This window comes from Moschus berezovskii, chromosome 22 (assembly GCF_049115385.1).
Source record: "Moschus berezovskii isolate FMDL1 chromosome 22, NW_MosBer_1.0, whole genome shotgun sequence".
NCBI lineage: Eukaryota > Metazoa > Chordata > Mammalia > Artiodactyla > Moschidae > Moschus > Moschus berezovskii.
In genome coordinates this window covers 5,013,661-5,037,836 of record NC_142481.1, presented here as the reverse complement: position 1 = coordinate 5,037,836, position 24,176 = coordinate 5,013,661, and the positions used below count along the sequence as shown (strand labels likewise).

Sequence of the window (24,176 nt, the reverse complement as noted above, 5' to 3'; positions counted from 1 at the left end):
TACAATTCAACTCAACCTCGGCACTTATCCGATATAGTGTCAGATCCCGCACATCCCACAAATCTGCCACTCCCCTGTCCCCACTCCACTCCCCCAACACACTTCACAGGCCAGTAAAAGTCCAGGTTGTCACCTCTGCTTCTGACCAGCTGACTTTAGATGGGAGTTTCCAAACCCTTTTTCAGTTCATACAAAAGTATATACACAGCTGCTTTATTTAGCTGCTTCTACGTCCTGAAAAAAAGAAAAATCTAACTGGAAGTCCCAAATTTTAAATGTCTCCAGAGGAAACTTAGTATCACACCCCACCAAGCCACACATGAGTTGTAACTAGTCCTCAGTCATTGTAAATGTTCCTGTCCTGGCAATTTTCTCCTTCTAGTTTGTCCACCCAATGGCCTTTCTCTATTTGCATGACACTCTTCAATTAATGAGTGATTCTTCTCAAGTATCACCTTATCATAGAGCATTCTCTGAACACACCGTTTAGGACTCGCGCTCTATCACTGTACATGCACACCTTCATTGTATTCATCACCATCCTGTTTTATTATTGCTGACTCCCCTTACAGAATATAAGCTATTTGAAAATGGTCACTGATTCCCTGCTGTATCGTGAGTGATGAATTGTTCCTCACTGATAGAATGAGTGAATGCATTTTATCACTACAAAGAAGAAAGCTGCTGCGATGCATAGGTTTACAGATTAGCGGGTTGTCATCAGGTAAACCTCAAATTATATTTGTGGCATTGAAATGGAGCTGGACTCTATGATCCTTGCCCCCTCCCCACCCCCCACCATGTCTTCTGCTTGCGTTTTGCCTGTGGAACACTTTAGTCAAAGAATAATTTTAATCAGAAAAGTGAGAAATGCTTAAACAAATGAAGGAGACTAAATAATGTAGTCATTAAGCATAGTCAAGGACCTTTAGTTCTTTCTTAAGGGCTGTAGATAATATTCTGAACCATATCCTGCGAGCTGTCCTATAGATACCAAAACCCCAGGTGAAGAAGTTAACTACAAGATGGCCAGACTGTACCCAGGACTTGAGCTGCCACAATTCCAAGAATTGACCACAAAGAAATAGGAACAAGTGCACCCCAGAACTAAAGATTAACTGTACCTAAAACAACCAAGATGCTACTGCTAGTCAGACCACTGATGACCAATATGAAGATGACTGTTAGAGATGACTATGTAATTTCTGCATGTAATCTGCCCCCCCAACACACACATTCTGTCTATAAAAGCTCTCACCCCCTGCTTGTCGGGGGCAGGGTGGTGATGTCCACTACCCCTCCCCCACAGTTACCAGCAGCTGAAATAAACTTTCCTTTTCCCCAACCTGGCCCGTTTACTGGCTTCTGAGCAGCAAGCAGCCAGACCCCCTACGCATACGTTTTGGTAACAACATCCAATTCTTTACTCCCATACCATACAACCTAACATTCTCAACATTTGTGATAAATTGTCATGCTATTTTGTTTGTACTGTTAATTTTCTTGTGGACAAATATTATGACAGAGATAACATGAACATCTCAAAGAGATATACTACTTTTATTTCAGTAAACCCAGGATCAGTATCTCATTTTACTATCAAAGTTTGTCCAGATCATATATAATCTTTTCAATTTAAGCCAAATTAAAAACAAACAAAAAAACAGACCATCCAACCCAGTTCATTACAAAGTCCCCTCAAGGTCCTTGCCTCAGTTCAGTTCAGTCACTCAGTCGTGTCCGACTCTTTGCCACCCCATGAATCACAGCACACCAGGCCTCCCTGTCTATCACCAACTCCCAGAGTTCACTCAAACTCACGTCCATCGAGTCAAGTAATACCATCCAGCCATCTCATTCTCTGTCGTCCCCTTCTCCTCCTGCCCCCAATCCCTCCTGCCAGCAGAGTCTTTTCCAGTGAGTCAACTCTTCGCATGAGGTGGCCAAAGTACTGGAGTTCCAGCTTTAGCATCAGTCCTTCCAATGAACACCCAGGATTGATCTCCTTTAGAATGGACTGGTTGGATCTCCTTGCAGTCCAACGGACTCTCAAGAGTCTTTTCCAACACCACAGTTCAAAAGCATCAATTCTTCGGCAATCAGCTTTCTACACAGTCCAACTCTCACATCCATACATGACCACGGGAAAAACCATAGCCTTGACTAGACGGACCTTTGTTAGCAAAGTAATGTCTCTGCTTTTTAATATGCTATCTAGGTTGGTAGGGAATGTTTGGTTTTTTAAAAACATTTACTTATCTGATTGCATTGGGTTTTAGTTGTGGAATGTGGGATTTTCATTGCATCATGCAGGATCTTTCATCGTGGCACATGGGCTCCAGAGTGTGCGGGCTCAGTAGCTGCAGTGTTCAGGCTTAGCTGCTCCATGGCATGTGGGATCTTAGTTCTCTGACCTGCATCCCCTTAATTGCAAGGCAGATTATTAACCACTAGGCCACCAGGGAAGTCCCCTGCCTAGGGAATGTTAAACCATACTCCCTCTGAGGACTCCAAGTCCTGAGAAAAAACAGCTCGAATAAAATTCAGGGTATCATTTAAAGCAATGATAACTGAATATCAGGAGAAATCACTAAAGTACCCAAGAAACACCAAGGAGCGGGCAGGGCTCAAAGGACCCAGGCTGGTACCAAGCATGGGTTTGGGATGGAGTCCAGGGTCCTCCGGTAGGTGTCCCTGATAGCCTACTGACTATAAGAAAATGTCAACAAAAATTCCATTAACAATCAAGAAGGAAAAAGGGAATTTTATTTGAGCCAAACTGAGGATTATAACTTGGGAGACTCTCATAAAGCTCTGAGAACTGTTCTGCCTGTTAGAAGTCAAAGGCACAGTTGTATATACATTTTCAAGATAAAGGATAGTTCATCAATATGACATGCTGATCATTTTTCATAAACTTCACCAAGGACATCCAGTCCAGGTAATCATGTACAAAGCAAGCAGTAAGTCACCATGACCTTTCAGAGCTGAGAAAGAACACTACTCTTTCTAAAAAATAAATCTAATATTTATTTGGCCAGATCTTAGTTGCAGCATGGGGGATCTAGTTCCCTAACCAGGGATCAAACCCAGACCACCTGCATTGGGAGTTCGAAGTCTTAGCCACTGGACCACTAGGGAAGATCCTAGAACACTTTCAAGAAGTTAGATCACTAGTGTCAGAAATAAAAATGTAAGTTGACCTTTATGGTCAAGGAGACACTCCCACCTCTGAGGAGCTGTGGTTTATGTGTAATGCAGATGTACACTGCACATTAGGGAGGGAGGGAGGAAGCCCAAGCAAACAGAAATGTGTTTTCTTGTCTTGCCTTAAAATATGAATTTTATTAAAATATGAACTCCAAGCAAAGAGATTATCTACATTTCTGAAATTTTATCTCCTATTATTTTTTATATGTTCAGCATATCTTGTCACTTCATGTAAAGCTTCAAGTGCACACATACAAAAATGTATGTAGGAATGTAATCATATGGTGTAGATTTACAACCGAGGAGGCAGATTTCAGGGGGCTGAGTCTGAAATTGTACTGCTACAGTATTTTCATTATAGCTACAGAAATAATCTGGGTTACACTATGGAGTTTGTAACTCCAATGTAAATTTTGAATACATATCTATTTCAAATACTTTCAGTTCAGTTCAGTCACTCAGTCGTGTCCAGCTCCTTGCGACCCCATGAATCACAGCACGCCAGGCCTCCCTGTCCATCACCAACTCCCGGGGTTCACTCAAACTCATGTCCATTGAGTAGGTGATGCCATCCAGCCATCTCATTCTCTGTCGTTCCCTTCTCCTCCTGCCCCCAATCCTTCCCAGCATCAGAGTCTTTTCCAGTGAGTCAACTCTTCGCATGAGGTGGCCAAAGTACTGGAGTTTCAGCTTTAGCATCAGTCCTTCCAATGAACACCCAGGATTGATCTCCTTTAGAATGGACTGGTTGGATCTCCTTGCAGTCCAAGGGATTCTCAAGAGTCTTCTCCAGCACCACAGTTCAAAAGCATCAATTCTTCGGTGATCAGCTTTCTTCACAGTCCAACTCTCACTTAAGTTGTTTAAATCTAATTTGAAAAGAAATCGTCAACGATGCCATTCAATCCAGAGAACATGATGATATATACTTAAGGGTCATTATTATGAAGTCCCCAGTGCAGTGGGATATGCTTGCATTAACAGAAGGCACACGATTCACTAAGGATTACAAAAAAATTGGGTTTCCCTACTGGCTCAGATGGTAAAGAATATGCCTCACACTGCAGGAGACCTGGGTTCAATCCCTGGGATGAGAAGATCCCTGGAGAAGGGAATGGCTACCCCCTCCAATATCCTTGCCTGGAAAATCCCATGGACAGAGGAGCCTGGTGGACTACAGTCCATGGGGTCGCAAAGAATCAGACACGACTGAGCAACTAACACTGTAAAAAGAAGATTACACTTTACTCATTTGGATATGAGAAGTATGATACATTCTAATAGATAAAATGGTGTCAAAATGCAACTCTAGAAGCCAAATCCACAGCCTTCACAGATACCCTACTCTGATTCTTTTGATGACTGTCCTCTGTAACAATGTCCCTTCGGTTTCTGAAAATGAGACTAATGTTGAATATTTTATATATACAGTAGCTATTCCCCTTCAAAACACAGGGAGACCACTGTTCCACCCCATTTTTTTCTCCCACATATGCCATCCCTGAAGTTACTTAGCATGCACACACGCAGTGGATAATGCATTATGTTTCAGGTGTACTACATAACTATTTTAACAACTGCATACAGGATGAACTAATCACCCCGGTAAGTCTAGTAATCATCTGTCCCCGTACAAAGTTATTATCACTGACTATACTCCTTATTTTGTATATTACCCCTACACTTCATTATGTAACTGTAGACCTGTACCTCTTAAACCTTTCCTACTTCACACACAAGGGCCTCCCTGGTGGCTCAGACAGTAAAGAGTTGGCCTGAAGTGCAGGAGACAGGTGTACCATCCCTGGGTCAGGAAGATCCCCTGGAAAAGGAAATGGCAACCCACTCCAGTATCCTTGCCTGGAAAATTCCACAGACGGAGGAGCCTGGCGTGCTACAGTCCATGGAGTTGCAGAGTTGGACACAACTGAGCAATTTCACTTTTACTTCACACACACCTGCCCTTCTGGCAACCATCTATTTGTTCTATGTATGAAACTATTTCCCTTTTGTTTTCTAAATTCTACGTATCAGTGAAATCACATGCTGTGTCATTCTCTGACTTATTGTACCCAAATACCATGTAGAGTTGTGTATGTTACTGGAAATGGCAAGATTTGGTCTTTCTTCACAACTAATATTCTAATGTATTTGTGTATATATGTGGATGAGTGTGTATGTATATATATATATTTTCCCTTTGTCTATTTTATTGATTCATCTATTGGTGGACTTTTGGTAGGTTTCTTACCTTGGCTATTTCGTTAAAATTTTTTTTTTTTTAATGTGGACCATTTTTAAAGTCTTTATTGAATTTGTTACAATATTCTCTCTGTTTCATGCTTTGTTCTTTTGGCCTCAAGGCATGTGGGATTACCTCCCTAACCACAGATTGGACCCACACCTCCTGCAATGGAACTGCAGATTCTAAGCCACTAGACTACCAGGGAAGTCCCTTACCTTGGCTATTATAAATAATGGTACAATAGACAACAAAGTGCATATATTTTTTGAATGAGCATTTTTGTTTTCTCTAGGTAAATACCCAGATGCGCAATTGCTGGATTATATGGCAGCTTTATTTTTAATTTTTTGAGGAGTGGCCATAGTTTGCCATGCTGCTGCTGCTACTGCTAAGTCGCTTCAGTCGTGCCCAACTCTGTGCGACCCCATCGACGGCAGCCCACCAGGCTCCCCCATCACTGGGATTCTCCAGGCAAGAATACTGGAGTGGGTTGCCATTTCCTTCTCCAGTGCATGAAAGTGAAAAGTGAAAGTGAAGTCGCTCAGTTGTGTCCAATTCCTAGCGACCCCATGGACTGCAGCCTACCAGGCTCCTCCGTCCATGGGATTTTCCAGGCAAGAGTACTGCAGTGGGGTGCCACTGCCTCCTCCGATAGTTTGCCATAGTAGCTACCAATTTACAATCCTACCAAAAGTGCTTGAGGGTTCCCTTTTCTCCTCATCTTCACCAACAGTGTGACTTGTTCTGACAGGTGTGAGGTGGCATCTCATTGTGGTTTTGACTTGAATTTCCCCGATGATTAGTGATGCTGTGCATCATCATGTACCTATTGGTCATCTGTATATCTCCTCCTCCATGATGGAGTCTCTCAACCTGAGTAGGGCTTGAATACTTATACAAGTTTTCTGTCAGGCATTACATTTTAAGGTTTCTTTCTACTATGAATTGTCGGATGATCCCCAAAGTTCAAATTCTGAGTAACAGCACTGCCACATGTGTTGGATTTATGTCTGTTTTCAGTATGCATTTTTTGATGCCTAGTAAGGCTTGCAAATTGGGTATAAGCTTTGCCACATTCATGACATTTGTAAGGTTTCTCTCCAGTATGGATGGTTTTATGTTGAGTAAGGTATGAACGCATTGTGAAAGCTTTGCCACACTCATTACATTTGTAAGGTTTCTCTCCAGTGAGTTCTCTCATGACCCCAAAGTTGGGAATGTTGGATAAAGGCCTTATCACAGTCTTTACATTTGTAAGATTTTTCTCCTGTATGAATTCTCTGATGTGCCATAAGGCTTGAATGTTGGGTAAATCCCTTGCCACACACATTACATTCGTGTGGTTTCTCTCCAGTATGAATTCTCTCATGACTCCAAAGTTGCGAAAGTTCAGTAAAAGCCTTACCACACACATTACACTTGTGTGGTTTCTCTCTGGTGTGCATTTTCTGATGTTGAGTAAGGCGTGAAAATTGGGTAAAAGCTCTGCCACACTCACTACATTTGTAAGGTTTCTCTCCAGTATGGACTGTCTCGTGCTGAGTAAGATTTGATCTCACGGTAAAGGCTTTGCCACACACAGTACACCTGTACGGTTTCTCTCCGGCATGGATTTTCTTGTGTTTGTTAAGGCTTGACCGCTCGGCAAAGGCTTTGCCACATTCATGACATTTGTAAGGTTTCTCACCACTGCGCATTTTCTCATGGCTCCAGAGGAGTGAATGCTGGATAAAGGCCTTACCACATTCACTACATTTGTAAGGTTTCTCTCCAGTGTGCATCCTCTGATGACTTTCAAGGTGTGAGTTTCTACTAAAGACCTTGCCACAGACATCACATTTATATGGCTTCTCTCCTGTGTGCACTCTCTGATGTGTAGTGAGATTAGAACCCTGGTTAAAGGCTTTGCCACACACATTACATTTGTAAGGTTTCTGTCCAGAATGGATTATCTTGTGATTTCTGAAGTTTGAGCTTTTGCTAAAAGCTTTCCCACAGTCATTACAGTTGTAAGATTTTTCTTCAGTGTGTGTTCTCCTGTGTTGTGTGGGTAACACAGCAGGTTCCACAGTAGGAAGAATTCTATGAAGTGGGGAAGCTGAGGAACCATTGTTGACTGACTTCTCAACTTGAGGGCCTCTATACATTTTCTCCTCAGTTGGAAATCTCTGCAGTTCAGCCACCTGTGCCTGCAGCCTTGCTCCAGTTCTATTGTCCAAATACTTTATATCTTTGTTTCCAGCAATGCTCATGTTATTTTTCATTGTTAACCAACTTCTTATGAATGGCTTGTCATGCGTGAAATATTCATATGTATTACTTCTTACAGAAACACTCTCAGGAAAATTAATTAAGGATTTAATATCCTGATCTTCTCTCTGACTGAGATTTTTGTTATGGGTCAAAAGCACTTCTTTGTTATTTCTTGCATCATATCCCCACTCACTCTCACTCTTCTGCATATTTTCACAGACTTCCTTGAGGTCAAAATCCTTGATGCCATGGTTTTCATTTCCATATAATTCTCCTAAATTAGTGTTCTCTCTTGGTGATAATTTGTTAATTGTAAATCCAGCAGAAAGGATTCCTATAAGATAATCTGGAAAATAAATATATTGAATTACATAATTATACAAAAAACGTGTTTAATAACATGTGGCAATATAAGAAAAAAAATTATTTATTTATTTTAAAATTTTTATTTAATAAATGGTACAAAGCACAATGCCAAAAACATTAACAGTTAAAATTTCACCAAATGAAAAAATACTATCGAATACACAGTTGTAAAAAGCTACATTATTTCACAACTGCCTTAAGCTGCAAAAAGAAAAAAAACCCAATGCCATACCTAAATTATCCCTCTTTCAAAATAATGCCATTTATGTTATAAACCATGTTATAAATTTGTTAATTGCAAATCCAGCAGAAAGGATTCCTATAAGATAATCTGGAAAATAAATATACTGAATTACATAATTATACAAAAAATGTGTTTAATAACATGTGGCAATATGATATAAGAAAAATAATATTTTTAAAAGTCTATACATCACAATGGGTTTCCCAGGTGGCACTAGTGGTAAAGAACCCACCTGCTAATGCTAAGTGATGTGGGTTTGATCACTGGGTCAGGAAGATCCCCTGGAGGAGGGCTTGGCAACTCATTCAAGGATGCTTGCCTGGAGAACCCCATGGGCAGAGGAGCCCGGTGGGTTACAGTTCATAGAGTTGCAAAGGATCAGACACAACTGATGCAACTTAGCAGGCATGCACGCATGCAACCCATGATAAATCTAGCAGGTTAATAAATAACCGCAATTATGCCAAATAACAGTTTCTGGCATTCTAAAGGATTCTTCCACAAAAACAGAAGAAAGAATATACATTCCAGAAGGAATATATTATAGGAAAAGTGAAATATATTTTGAGAATTACTGAAGTTTGTCTATCTTCTGAGAAGTTCTCTCAAGGATATAAAATGTGAAAGGGAACAAACGAAACAGTCCTAGGGTCAGGACAACAGAGAACTTGATATATATTAACTGAAAACCAAGAGAGATCGAGAGGAAAGCTGACTCTTGAGGGAGCCATCTCAGTCCCTCTCAAACCAAAGCACCGAAATGGTCAGCGGTGTCCATTAGAAAATAGAAAATAGCATGTTGTAGGTCACAACAAAGCCCTTCCTCAGCTCTGAATGAGCCACAGCATCATGGTAGAATGGAGTTTAAACTTTTATATATTTGAACAAGAGAGTGACAAGTTTGAGTGTATGGGATGGATCTCCTTTGAGATCCGTTAAGAAACAAACAGTTATTTTTCTACAGATAATTCCCATTTAAGGATAATTTCCCAAGCAATATTTAATGGAGCAGTTTACTCTGTGCCCACTTGAGCTCCTATCTGTATTCACATTTCAGTCCATTCATACTTGTCTGATTTTCCCCGATTTTCACTTTGCCTTCCAAAGTCCAGGCCTCTTTCCCTTGCTCTAAGATGAAGATAACATTCAGCTTAAAAGAGATTTCAATTCATAAAGTAAAATGGGACACGACATGCTAGGCTATTACAGAACACATGCCCACCTCTTTGTTCAGCTAAGAAAGAAAATTATAGATGGGTCTAGAAATGTATCATAAAAATTAGTCAACTGACTGCCTCCTGAAGTTTTAGATTAAGTAGGGTCAGGAAAATCCACTGCAGAAGGGATAGGCTACCCACTCCGGTATTCATGGGCTTCCCTGGTGGCTCAGATGGTAAAGAATCTGCCTGCAATGTGGGAGACCTGGGTTCGATCCCTGGGTTTGGGAGATCCCCTGGAGGGGATGGCAACCCACTTCAGTATTCTTGCCTGGAAAATCCCATGGGGTCGCAAAGAGTCAGACACAACTGAGCCACTAAGCACACCACAGCACAGCGTGCAGATTATCTAATTAACTTTTAAGAACTATTGAATCAGAAACACAAGGGTGGAAACACAGATTGAGATCTTTTAAAAAAAATGTGCTGTAACGCTTTCTGACTACTAATATTCTGCAACCACCACTGATCAAGCACAAATGCCCAACTTCTGAAGAAATGAGAAGTTACAGAGTGATAAGCCATGTCATGAAGTCTTTTCATTCTGAATCCAAACAGCTTCAATCACTCTCTTAAGAACAGGGATTTGAAACTTTAACAAGCATGCCAGGGGATCCCAAGTCTAGGACTCAGAAGGGAAAACTCAAAGATACACAGAACTAGTTACCAACTTTCGAAGAGAAGTAATCCTCACCCAGGGAGACCAGGTTCCTGTAGGTCTCCAGCATCACGTCCCGGTAGAGAGCCCTCTGAGAAGGGGCCAGGCATTCCTACTCCTCCTGAGAAAATTCGATGGCCACATCCCTGAATGTAAATAATCCCTGAAAGGAAAGCACATTTTGCCAAGTGGACAAGGAGCAAGCTCCGAGTCTGACACAAAATTACAGAAAAAAAATGTGTGCAAGAATTGACTTGGCTGGAGCAAATGTCCTGACTGACCCATAAGATAATTTTGAGCAAGTTACTTTTCTCAATTTTTTTTCAACTGAGGTGAAATTCATGTAACAAAAAGTTAGCTATTTTAAGGTACCATGCAATGAGTGGCATTTAGTACCCTCACAATATTGAACAAATACTTGCCTACCTAGTTCAAAAACATTTTATCATTGTTAAAGGAAATTTATCCATTTAACAATCTCTTCCCGTTCCTCTTTGCCCGCCATCCCTGTATACCATAATGCTTACTGTCATTATACATTTACCTACTTGTGATATTTTCATATAAATGCAATGGTACGAAATGTGAGTTTTCTATATGGTTTCTTCCACTTACAATGGTTTTTCACTTTATCCATGACATGGCATCAGTACTACATTCCTAAAGTATTCCTTTTTCAGGGCTGAATAATTGTTAATTCTATGAATACAACATGTTTTATGTATCCACTCATCCCCTGATGGCCATTTAGTTTGTAACCACTTCTTTCCTAATTTTAACAGTTCTGCTGGAACTTTCATGTACAAGTATGTGTGCGAATACCTATTCTCAACTTATTTTTTTGCCTGCATCTTGTGGTACATGGGATCTTAAATTTTAGTTCCCTGACCAGGGATTGAACCTGTGCCAGGCCCTACAGGGAAGTGCATAGTCTTAACCACTGGACCACCAAGAAAGACCCTTTATTAATATTTTCTATTTGTTTAAACACAGTTCTCCCACTTTCCTTTAGTTCTTTGTCCGTGGCTCCCCGTAGCTCTCTAAGGATGTTTAAGATGGTTGATTTAAAATCTTTATTTAGTACTTGCAACTTCTGTTCTGCCTTAGAAACACCATCATTAATGCAGTAATCATGCTTAAGCTCTGGTGAAGGAAATGGCAACCCGCTCCAGTATTCTTGCCTGGAGAATCCCATGGACAGAGGAGCTTGGCAGGCTACAGTCCACGGAATCGCAAAAGAATTGAACACAACTTGGTGACTAAACAACTACAACAACAACATGCTTAAGCTGCCCAATATGGAGAAATCCTTAGGCATCTGTACTGAAGCTGGCCTGCTCAAGAGCAGCCACTGTGAAATCTTTTATAACAGTAACAGATGTGAAACCCTTGTGTCTTCATGAGGAGAATGATCCAATGAGGATGTGAAAAGGAAAATCACCTCTATGTTTCAGTTCAGTTCAGTTCAGTCGCGCAGTCGTGTCTGACTCTTTGCGAACCCATGAATCACAGCACGCCAGGCCTCCCTGTCCATCACCAGCTCCCAGAGTTCACTCAAACTCATGTCCACAGAGTCGGTGATGCCATGCAGCCATCTCATTCTCTGTCGTCCCCTTCTCCTCCCGCCCCCAATCACTCCCAGCATCAGAGTCTTTTCCAGTGAGTCAACTTGTCGCATGAGGTGGCCAAAGTATTGCAGTTTCAGCTTTAGCATCAGTCCTTCCAAAGAACACCCAGGATTGATCTCTTTTAGAATGGACTGGTTGGATCTCCTTGCAGTCCAAGGGACTCTCAAGAGTCTTCTCCAGCACCACAGTTCAAAAGTACCAATTCTTCGGCGATCAGCTTTCTTCACAGTCCAACTCTCACATCCATACATGACCACTGGAAAAACCATAGCTCTATGTTTACTAAAGTGAAAATAACTCCAACATGTATGGCATGTGAATATTTAAACTTGCAGAATAAATACCATAAGAAAACATTTACTGAAAAATATTTTCTAAAATCACATTACAATATAAGATGCATTTTTATTAAGATTTGGGTTGAGAACAAAGAGTTGTTCCTGATGGAGACATTAAGTGATGCTGGAAGACGTGACAGAGAAAGGGATATTTTACTTAAGCCTCAAATTTGCATCACTATGTAGAGTTGAATCACAAGTGTATATACATGAGATGTTTAATACAAAAAAATATAACACTATTTGTTATGGTGATCTGTGATCTCTGATGTTATGACTATAACTTGCTGAAGGCTCAGATGATGGTTAGCAAGCATTCTTTTTTTACCAATATACAACACTGAATAACTATAATGGTAGAATCAGATCATGGCTCCAGTATTTCTCATGGCATAAATTTCTGTTCCTATGTCTTGGCTGAATTATAACCATTTTAATCAAAAACACCTCCTACATGAGAGTCCCTACTGGAATACCTAGGTCTTTCGGCCATTAATGTGGTATGAATGATATACAGAGCTTTTCCTGTTAGGCAATTAAGCTAATTCCATTTTTTACAACTACTTATGTACTAAAACATGACTTCCCAGGTGGCGCTAGTAGTAAAGAACCCACCTGCCAATGCAGGAGATATAAGAGACTAAGGTTCAATCCCTGGATCAGGAAGATCCCCTGGAGAAGGCAATGGCAACCCACTCTGGTATTCTTGCCTGGAGGACATGGACAGAGGAGCCTGGCAGCTACAGTCCATGGGGTTGCAAAGAGTTGGACACGACTGAAGTGACTTAGCACAGCACATGTACTAAAACACCCTCTTCTACATCCTGTTTCCATTTTGGAACTTCCCATTTTAAAGTACTGATATTTTCGAGTCAGAAACACAATGATTCACTCAACTTCAATGCATGTTTCCCCATATCAGTCTTCCTTTCAGACTTCTTCAGGTATTGTGAGCACTGGATCGTCACTCATCATACGCAGTCTCTTTGATCCTGGTTTACATGGAGCTGAAAGGGCTTGCAGAAGGGTTCTCTGAACAATCTTTACTGCCCTACCTCACTGACACCACAGAGCCTACTCCCACCTCCAATCCATGTCTAAGTACAAAACCTTTCACAGGAGGATCGCCTAAAAGGACCCTCTTCCCAAATGCCAGGTCACTAAGTCACATGGAGGAGGAAATCTGCAGGGAGATGAGAGAAGATTCAGGGAAGGCCCTGTGTGTGATTAAATATTTTAGGCAGGAAAATTCATAGAGAAGTTTAACAAATCCAATTCGTGTCATTCTAGGAAAGAGTTAACAGATCAACAAAGAATATGACCTTTACCTGGGAAAGGGCCATCCCCTCTCCTTTCTTTCATCTTCCTCTGAGCTTCTTTCTCAGGTAAGATTATTCTGTGTGACAAAAAAAAAAACATCTTTTAATGTTTAGAATCAACAAACCTCCCTCCCCTGCCACAAGTATCCACACAGAAAGAAACTTCCTCTGGGGGAAAGAAGGTCCCCAGTGACATGAGGGATCAGAGACAATGAACTACTATCAGGAGACCAAAATGTGAATTTTCACCCCTTTCTTCAACCCTTTCTCCTGCTGGAACCCCAACTCTGCTGCAACCGCACCGTCCTTAGTCCATATGGCATTCAGCCAAAGGAAACTGTCTTCTCCCAGTTCCCGCCTCCTCCCTGGGCAGCCAGCATCCAAGGACTGGCTGATGCAGGATAAGATGCTCATCCACCCAACAGTCTGGGTTTCCTTGGTGACTCAGTAAAGAATCTGCCTGCAATAAAGGAGACCCAGGTTTGATCCCTGGTCAGGAAGATCCCCTGGAGGAGGGTATGGCAACCCACTCCAGTATTCTTGCTTGCTTAATTTTTTGTTCATAATCTCTGCCTTCAGTAAAATATACTTTGTATTTTTTTACGACAAATGTCACAAACCAATAAATACTGTTTTTTTGCACTTAGTTACTGTGCTCCAATGTTTATGTGAAGACTGTAATTCAGCAATTATTCTAAAGTCACACTAGGGCTTCCCTGATGGCTCAGTGGTAAAGAATCTGCCTGCCAATGCAGGAGAAGTGGGTTCCATCCCTCGGTCAGGAAGATCCTCTGGAGAAGGAAATGGCATCCCATTCCAACATTATTGCCTGGAGAATCCCATGGACAGAGGAGCCTGGTGGGCTACCGACCTTGGGGTCGCAAAGAGTCAGACATGACTGAGCAACTGAACAACAACAACAAAGTCACTTTAACTTTTTTTTCCCTATTTTGTGGAAATATAATTGATGTACAATACTATGTTAGTTTTGAGTATACTACAGAGTGATTTCACATTTTCGAACATTATGAAATGATCACAATAAGTCTTAAGAAAAAGACTTCATGTTATGATACAGAGATAAACACAAACTAAGAGAAAAGTTATGTCTTTATCTCTGGGCCTATGCCCTCTGCCCTTTTCTTAAGTTTTTCATAATTGTTGGAGGACTGTGGCACACTTCAAATTCTCATTGTAACTGGCCACTCATCCCAGAAAACCACCAGATGCAAACACAAGACCAACTTTGAAAATCATTTCTCTCAGAGGATCTCATTTGCTCAGACTCAGAAAACCGGGTCTACTTTACTTCTCTACGTTACAGGTGGTGCATGCGTCTCACAGGGGAAGGGATTTACCAAGTTACTTTGAAGAAGTGTGACTTGAGTGAGCAGAACTGAGTGTAAGTGGTGGCCTGTATAGGTTTAAGTAGAAAGAGTTTGTCCTATTTTCGGATTACCTTATTTATTTCTTAGTGAGAGAGGCTTCTTTTTCGGGGTTTAATGAAAGACAAATATTTAATTCCTCTACTGTAGAAAAAAACAGAACAAAAAATGCAAGCCACATGAATCCAGCCCATCCTTCAACATCTGCAGGAAAAGGATGAAGGGGACGAGCGAGGAACATCTATTCAATTCTTAGCTGGAGACTTCAGCTCAGAGCTCACTAGCTTAGCAGATCTTTTAAGGGAAGAATAAAGCTGTTAAATACCAAAGTAACTGGTGAATCTAGGTTTTGAGTTTTAAAAGATTATCAACATCCATAACCACAGGCCTAGTGAAATACTGTAAAGTTATTTACCTGACATCAAAGAAGACCTCCAAGTTAGGATATAAAGCACGTAAACCTCATAATGTGAACAATCAAATTAAAAGGGAAAATAATCTGTAAATTTAAAGGAGAGGAAAGCAGTACCGTTAACAATGGCCATTTTAGTGGGCTTCCCTGGTGGTCTAACGTTTGGGAGTCTGCCTGCCAGTGCTGGGGATACGGGTTTAATCTATGGTCCAGGAGGATCCCACGTGCCTCAGGGCACCTAAGCTGGTGCGCACAACTACTGAGACCACGCGCTGCAACTGCTGAAGCCCGCAAGCTCTAAAGCCTGTGCTCCGCAACAAGAAAAGCCACTGCAATGAGAAGTCCCTTGCACCACGAGTAACAGTAGCTCCTGCTTGCCAAAACTAGAGAAAGCCCTAGCAAGCAAGGAAGACCAAGCACAGCCAAAAACAAAAATAAATAAGTTAATTTTAAAAATAGTCATTTAAAAAAAAGCACTATTTGGTGAAAGAAAGTCGTCTTCCATTTCTTGGAGGAGGACCTGGAAGTGACTGAGCTAAGCCTCTGCCTCCTGGTTGAATAGGGACTGCAAATAGAATTATCATCTGATTCCAACACCTGGTTTTGCAACGCTCATCTTTTCTGCATAATTTACACAAGTCAACAAATTTTATAAAAATTAGGTTATAGAGCCACAAATTCACTACTTCAGAACTTAACAGTCCATATCCAAGCTACTCAATACTCACTAGGTTTGAGTACCCCCGCTTTCTCTACCACTATGTGCTTTTTTTTTCTCTGTATATCTCCCTGGATCCTTCTGTCTCTCTCTTCTCCTCTGTCCATTTCTGCGTTTCTTCCTCTCTTTTCTGCGCATCATTTTGTTTCCTTCTCTTTCTATTCCTCCTCCCACAGACTGGCCTCGCCCTGTTGCAATACCTGACGTTCTTCCTGCACAATATTTCTGATGCCTCACTAGTTGCAGAAGCTTCTGCCTCAGTATTCCCTCTTCGCTCTCCTTAGAGGGAGGTCAAGGGTGATTCATCCTCCAGGAGTGAGTACTTGTCAGAATGAAATCGGGCCGAGGAGGGTGAGATCGGGTAGGGGAGCCAGGAGTCGGATAGAGGTTTGAGAAAAGGAATCAGAGCAGGAAAACAGCGCGGTAGGAGGTCAGCGTCTATACGGACCGAAGGCAGAAAGCTGGGGCCGGTGCCTGCCTCAGAGCGATTTTAACAGGAACCGGGCCCAGACTGCCAGGACCAAAAGAGTCTTCAGGTGGCGCCGCGACAGGCGAAATGAGAGGGCTCAGAGCGAGAGCGACGACCGCGTTCAGGGGTTTCAACTTACTGGGAGCCGCTCCGAAAGCCCGGTGCGGGGGAAGTGATGCCCGAAGAACGCATAGCGCGGTCACCAACCAAACCAAGACTTTCTCTTCCGAGAGTACCCGTTGTTCCGCGGAAATCACTTCCGGGTCTTCAGGGAACTGCGCGTGCTCAATGGTGTGGGGCGGGGCCTGGGGCGCCGGGGGGCGGGGCTGTGGCTTTCGGGAGGATGGAGGGGGCTCCGCCTGTGGTCATCGGTCTGGTCCTCGGACCGGCCCCTGGGAGTCTCTAGTCTGCTCCTCTTCCCTCTGGACAGGTTTCTCTACTTTGGATCCTCTGCACTTGTCTGCTGTCCTTTCAAGCCAGGCCTCGGTGCAGAATTAGAGATGCGCAAGCCACTTCTATTAGAAGCTGGAAGTTGAGAAACGGACAGAGAAACGTGGTGGACTGCAGTCCGTGGGGTCGAACAGAGTCGGACACTACTGAGCGACTAACACTTTCACTCCCCGCTACCCCCGCACCCACTTACGTGAAAAGAGCCAGCAGATGAAGAAACTGGATCCTCTGAGCAGCGAGGATGCAGGAGCCTTGGACCTGGGGCGGGGCTTGGCGCTGTGGGCGGGGTTGGACCCCGGAACTTGAGACCTCAGGTAGTTACGCCTTTTTGAAAGTGAAAGTGAAGTTGCTCAGTCGTCTCCAACTCTTTGCGATCCCATGGACTGTAGCCGGCCAGGTTCCGCTGTCCATGGGGATTCTCCAGGCAAGGATACTGGAGTGGGTTGCCGTTTCCTTGTCCAGGGGATCTTCCCGACCCAGGGATCGAGCCCGCGTCCCCTGCATTGCAGGCAGACTTTTTACCCTCTGAGGCACCAGGATTATTTATTTTAAATTTATTTATTTTTGACTGTGCTGGGTCTTCCTTACTCCTTGGCTTTTCTGTAGTTTCCTTGTGTGGGCTTCTCCTTGCAGTGGCTTCTGTTGTTGCCAAGCCTGCAATCTAGACCTTTCTGGCTTCGGTAGTGGTGGTGCAGGGGCTTAGCTGCCCTGTGGCATGTGGAATCCTCCCTGATCAGGGATTGAACCCTTGTCCCCTGCATTGGAAGGCAGATTCTTAACCACTGGACTACCAAGGAAGTCCCACAGCTTTTTATTTACTTAACCAAAAGCTTGAGTTTTAGAGCTGGTGATGGAAACTGGTAGTGTGACAGGAAATGCAGAATTGTGCATGTGGGGAATGTGCAATTTTATACTCACTTCCCTCCTGGGCTTCCCTTGTGGCTCAGCTGGTAAAGAATCCACCTGCAATGTGGGAGACCTGGGTTCGATCCCTGGGTTGGGAAGATCCTCTTGAGAAGGGAAAGACTACCCATTCCAGTATTCTGGCCTACAGTCCATGGGTTGCAAAGAGTCGAACACTTCTGAACAACTTTCACTTCACTTTCCCTCCAGAGCATAATTTAAATTTCTGTTTCCCATTCACTTGGAGGCATCAGGAACTAAGTGAGGAAAAATTTCAACCCTAAATGTGTCATTGTCCAAGGGACGCCTTTGGAGACTGTGCACAAGGAGTAGGCTATAGTCAGGTGCTTGAGAAAGAAGCTTTAGGAAGGAATTCAACTATATGTATATATATATAGTATAAATTTTTTTTCTTTGACTTGTATCAGGCTACTGGATTTGAAAAATAAGACAATTTCGATAGAAATTTCCACTTCCCAAATATCAACTATTAATGTTGTTATCTTCACTGTAGTTTTGCTGCTTATTAACTTTTCTTATACACTTTGGCATATTTCTGAATGATTTGTCAGTTGAGAATAAACATATCTCCTTTGTCCAAGACTCTGGTGCAAAACTCCAAAAACCTTTGAAGTTTCCACTAACTGAACACTGTGCTCTACAGCAGAAATGGATACAACATTGTAAATCAACTACCCTTCAATTAAAAATAAACAAACACGATTGGAGTTACCTGAATAACATATGTGTTTTTGTTATTATGTTAATAAGGCAACTTTGAGTGGGGGTTCCATACAAAATTTTGGAATAGGAGCTTGGACCCCAGAAAAACCAACCAGGTTATGAGAGAATTGGAATGTTACACAGTGATGAAGCTCAATGAACTAGAGGTACATGTGTAAGAAGAAAATCTCTAAAACAATTGGGAGATAAGTCATGATACAAAATTAGATAGCATGGGAAATAGAAAAACAGTGGAAACAGTGTCAGACTTTATTTTTTGGGGGGAGGGCTCCAAAATCACTGCAGATACTGATTGCAGCCATGAAATTAAGAGACGCTTAATCCTTGGAAGGAAAGTTATGACCAACCTTGATAGTATATTAAAAAGCAGAGACATTACTTTGCCAACAAAGGTCCGTCTAGTCAAGGCTATGGTTTTTCCCGTGGTCATGTATGGATGTGAGAGTTGGACTGTGAAGAAAGCTGATTGCCGAAGAATTGATGCTTTTGAACTGTGGTGTTGGAGAAGACCCTTGAGAGTCCCTTGGACTGCAAGGAGATCCAACCAGTCCATTCTAAAAGAGATCAATCCTGGGTGTTCATTAGAAGGACTGAGGCTAAAGCTGAAACTGCAGTACTTTGGCCACCTCATGCGACAAGTTGACTCACTGGAAAAGACTCTGATGCTAGGAAAGGTTGGGGGTGGGAGGAGAAGGGGACGACAGAGAATGAGATGGCTGGATGGCATCACCGACTCTGGACATGAGTTTGAGTGAACTCCGGGAGTTGGTGATGGACAGGGAGGCCTGGCGTGCTGTGATTCATGGGGTCGCGGAGAGTCGGACACGACTGAGCGACTGAACTGAACTGAACTGAAGGACATGTATATAAACATTTTGCACTCACAGAAAATAATATTTAGTGTTAAAAGTATGTATATATGTGTTAAAATTTTTAAAAATGCTGGGAAAGACAAAAATCAAGTTATAGTTGTGTATCAGATACATATGTGATCAAATGAAAATGTAAATGAAAAGTAAACAGGAAATAAATTTCTCTTCCGGTCTTGTAGATGAGATCTGCCAGGTCAATTCCCATGGACACCCATGATTAGATCTCATGTGATTGCATTATATTGGATGTCAGAGGGAATGAAAAGCCCAATGAAACAAGAAGGCATCTTGAGACCAAAGCAGGGAGGCAAGGATCTCTATGTAATCAGTGAATCAGTTTATTGTAGGGTGACTGACTCCAAGAGCCTGATCTAGATCCAGGTGACAGTGATAAGATGAAATTTTCACAGCTGCCCTCCACACTGCCCCAGAGCCATTCTGACAACTCTACAGTTAACCTAGGCTATCTGGGTAAATGCTTGGAAGCAGAATAAATTTTCCTAAAATTTATGAATGGATTCTGTCTCTTCTAGGATCATCACATCAGGAGAGGGAACAGATAAAACATCCATTTGTTCACATGGGACTAATTCAATAGCATCTCTGTTCTCCTGTTTTGACAGATGTTTACTGATGCAACTTCCATGAAAATTTTGGGTTTCGTGGTATGCTGATAGTGCTCAAAAGTTTTGTTTTGTGAACATTCCATGGCTTATGAAACTGTGACCTCATTTCAGATGGAATCTAAAATTTTAATCTAAAGAATGAATGCTATAAATGGTACAGTTTGCAGAATATCTCAAATATTTACCCATGAAAATAAATAATTTTACATCACCAAAAACAGACCTATGTGGCATGTTTATAGATTTATGTTGTCTCTAAAACAGAGGGCTTCCCTGGTGGTAAAGAACCTGCTTGCCAATGCAGGTGATGCAAGAGATGTGGGTTTGATCCCTGGGTTAGGGAGATCCCCTGGAAGAGAGCAGGGCAAACCACTCCAGGGTTCTTGCCTGGAGAATCCCATGGACAGAGGAGCCTGGCAGGCTACAGACCACGGGGTCACAAAGAGTCGGACTCGGCTGAAGCGACTCAGCACACACGCATGCCCCAAAGCTGGAAGGAACCCAAATGTCCAACAAATGGTGGATAGATAAACGACCACTAGTCAATCTGTAAAACTGAATGGCAGTCAGCAATGAAAAATAATAAACTCTTACTCTGTGCAAAAACATGATTGAATACCAAAGGCATTATGCTGAGTGACAGAAACATACAAAGGGATAGTATTCAGCCTTAGAAAGAAAGGAAATCTTGCCACATGCTACAGAATGGATGCACCTTGAGGACATTATGCTGAGCAAACTATGCCAGTCACAATAACACAAGTATCATATGATTTCACTTATTGAAATATCTAGAGTAGTCAAATTCATAGTTACAGAAAGAGTAGAATGGTAGTTACCAGGGACAGAGGGGAGGGAGAACCAGAGAGTAATTTAATGGGTACAGAGTTTCAGTTTTTCAAGGTGAGAAAGTTCTGGAGCTCTGTTGCCTAACAATGTGGATATATTTGAGCTCTGTGAATGTGTGTGCGTGTCTCTGTGTTATTACTATTTTTTTTTATTACCATTATACTTACAGTTAATTTCCATCACCATGGTGGTGGTTTAGTCGCTAAGTTGTGTCTGACTCTTGCAGTCCCTAGGCTCCTCAGTCCATGGGATTTCCCAGGCAAGAATACTAGAGTAGGTTGCCATTTCCTTCCCCCAAAACTTTACTGTTTATTTTGTCACTAAGTGATATGGAAATAAGACTGACAAAGGCTAAAACAGATTTCTGAAACTTTAATTTCATTTCTGTTACATAAAAATGATATACATTTATATGCTGAGACTATATGATCCCAGTGTAAAATGCAAATCAAAACTATATGGAATTAAATACAATAATATATAAAGCCAACAACAATATATATATGAGATTCAATATCCTCTATGAAACCATGGCAATTTGAAATCTATGAAGTAGGAGAAAATCTAAAAGTAGGTACATAAGAATAAATACACGAGGTCAAGAAACCTTTTCATATATCTTGACTTAGGTTTTACCTAAATTAAACAAAATTATGTGGTGGCATCACCATCGTTTCATCAAACTGAAAACTATAAACATTTCCCAAGACAGATTCTTATTAAAGCTTTGTGAATATCTGCCTCCATGGACTGGGGGTGAATGAGTAAAGATCTAGTGCTTTTTCAGAAAAAAAAAAAAAAAGGATATGAACATGTTTTCAGTGCTACACTGCAAAGTGTGCAAATACATGTGAATTACATCCTGATATTTGCTCTTATTATAAAATAATGCCAGTGTGGTACATACACCTCAGCTTTAGCCCTCCAGAGAGGCAAGGGGCCTGGGAGTTGGCAAGGCAGGGTGGGTGGAGGTGGTGCGAGTGGTGGGTAGTTAGGCGGGAAGGGTGGTGGTTATTAATACACCAACTTGGTTTTTTCAAGATACTCAAAGTGCATGCATTGTCTAGCATGAATTTTAAACTCTGTAATCTGAGTCCTCAAGGAAACCCAGATTTCACCATTCTGAGTCCATTTCTCAAGTTCCTTTCCTATCACCACCCCGGGTTTGTGACAAACAATCTGCCCTGCTGGTTATCTTGGAGAATCTAAGGGGTTTCAAGGCTTGGCTCTCACTGTCAGAGCTGTGGTCTCTGATGAGCAGGCTTGGGTCCCCCTGGCTCAAATCAAGCTTCTGACGCTCTGACGTCTAGGGAAGAGGTGGACTGGCCTCGGAGCTCGGCCCTTCTCCCCCATCCTTGGTTGGCCCCAGGGTACCCTGCGCTGGGGCCGGGGATAGCCAGCCCTCGGCGGGGAAGGCATAGGCCGCCTGGTTGGCCATGGCGTACGTGGTCTGCGCCGCGGCCCACAGAGGGCCCCGGAGCTGGGCCAGCTGCTGCCAGCACTGCAGGGAATAGCCCGGCTGCTTGTGCATGTGGACTATGCTCTGATAAATGGCCTCGGACATATAGCGCAGGGAGGTCACGAGGCTTTTCCGGAGTGGAGGCGGCTGGTTTTCGGGGGACCTGAATCTGGGCCACCGGCTGCGCCCAGGGCGCCTCGGGTGGGGTTTTCTGGAGCGAGGAGCCCGGGTCTCTTCGCTGGAGCTGCTGCGGCCAGACTCAAGCACCTTCCATTTCTTGTTTTCCGAAGTCACACTGGGTTCATCTGGAGAGGCCCCTACAGACAAAGCATGCGGGTGAGAGACCTGACACATCAATTCCCAAGGATCCCCCCCATCCCAGGCACCTCACCACTCGCCTTCAGGTACACCCCACCTCTCCTGCGCCGCCCCCTCAGCTCTAGAACGAGGTGATGCTACGCCCATTTTGGGCGCTCAAATGCTCCTTGGATCCCAGAGTTTCTAAACGCCTTCAGCCGTTGGACAACCCCCTTTGTGCCCACTCACTGGACAGGTCACCTGTTTTCTCTTCACACACCTCGAGACCTAAAAGCAAGATCCTACCTGTTTCATCGCAGGTGCGGTCCCTGGAATCCATCTTCCGCTTTCTGGAACTCTCGGAACTGGAACCGCGTTCTGAATCTGTGGATCAGGTGAGAGTTTTGAGTGACTGCTTGCAACCGGTGCCCTGGCAACCTAGCAGATCCCCGACACACAAGAAGCCAAGATCGCAACCAAAGCTGGTTTGCCCACTACGCATCCTGGAGTTCAGGATGGGCAACGCCTGGCGGCCAAAGCTCACCTAGCTCCCTGCCCAGGGAGACTGAGGTACCCCCTGTCCTGTCCCTCTTCTCCAGAAAAATGAAGTCTTACCTGAAGGAGCAGGGCGTCTGTTTCTGTCTTGGGTCTCGTTTTCCTTCGAATTCTCTTTCTCATCCATCTCGAGCTCTGACCCTGGAAAAAAGAGGGAATGAGATGACTACCCTCCTTGAGGGACACTGAAGTGCTCAGTCCATCCCTTGCCTTATTTTTGGGCAAATCTCTCAATTGAGGCCCTGCAGACGCGTCCTATACTAACTGGAGCCATACAGTTCTGGGGGATCATAGCCACAGTACTCAAAGCCCTCATAGGACTGGGGTTCGTCTCCTATCACCAATCTCCAAATAAAATACCCACAAATTAGATCTCCCTGATTCCATTCCTCCTTTCCACACCAGACCAACAGCTCAGGTTCCTATCTGGCCTGTGGATGTGGCTGTCTAAGTGGAAAGAGACGGTCTTGCCTTTTTCTTCGGATCGTTTCTCCTCCCCATCTGAGCTTCTTTCTTCCATGGAGTTCTGTTGGAGTTGGGAAGAGACTATGTCGCCTTTCCCTTCAGAGAGTTTCTCCTCCACATCAGAGCTCTTTTCTTCAAAGGAGTCCTGTTGAGAGGGGGTCTGGTCAGTGGGTTGTTCCATGGAAGGGCTGTGGGGGTGCAGGTCTTCTGTGCCGGATTCCATCTGGAGCTCCAAAAGAAGAGCCTGCTCTCAGAGAGGTTCAGAGTGAGATGAGTCCACGGGAGGCATGAACTGGCCTTTTATTAGAACCTCAGGGGGCGTGGCTTGTTCCTATTGGCTGATTGGATTATGCCTACTTCTCGTGAGATTAGGAGCCTTGTTTGTGGTTGTACTGGGGAACCTGATACAGGACAATAAAGTTAATCTTTGTTTACCGTTTAGACAATTTCAGCCTGTTCAATATTTTTCCAGTCTAGAAGCATCCCTTTCAAAC

The 24,176-nt window shown here is 43.0% G+C and overlaps 2 protein-coding genes across 2 annotated transcripts; both read right to left on the bottom strand.

Annotated features, from left to right (window-relative positions):
* Positions 1 to 1,540: 1,540 nt before the first annotated feature.
* Positions 1,541 to 17,079, bottom strand: LOC129546420 (uncharacterized). The gene is given in 5 exon segments (XM_055411348.2): positions 1,541 to 6,642; positions 6,644 to 8,054; positions 10,203 to 10,356; positions 13,488 to 13,555; positions 16,602 to 17,079. Coding segments are annotated over 4 exon segments (1,845 nt in total). The 5' UTR covers positions 13,503 to 13,555; positions 16,602 to 17,079; the 3' UTR covers positions 1,541 to 6,377.
* Positions 17,080 to 22,212: 5,133 nt separating this feature from the next.
* LOC148774291 (uncharacterized) lies at positions 22,213 to 23,905 on the bottom strand. Its single transcript, XM_088830496.1, has 4 exons — positions 23,689 to 23,905; positions 23,278 to 23,358; positions 22,969 to 23,046; positions 22,213 to 22,682 (listed from the first exon to the last, which is right to left on the bottom strand). Exons 1-4 carry the CDS (start codon positions 23,903 to 23,905, stop codon positions 22,213 to 22,215), a joined length of 846 nt encoding a protein of 281 aa, XP_088686622.1.
* Positions 23,906 to 24,176: the final 271 nt, after the last annotated feature.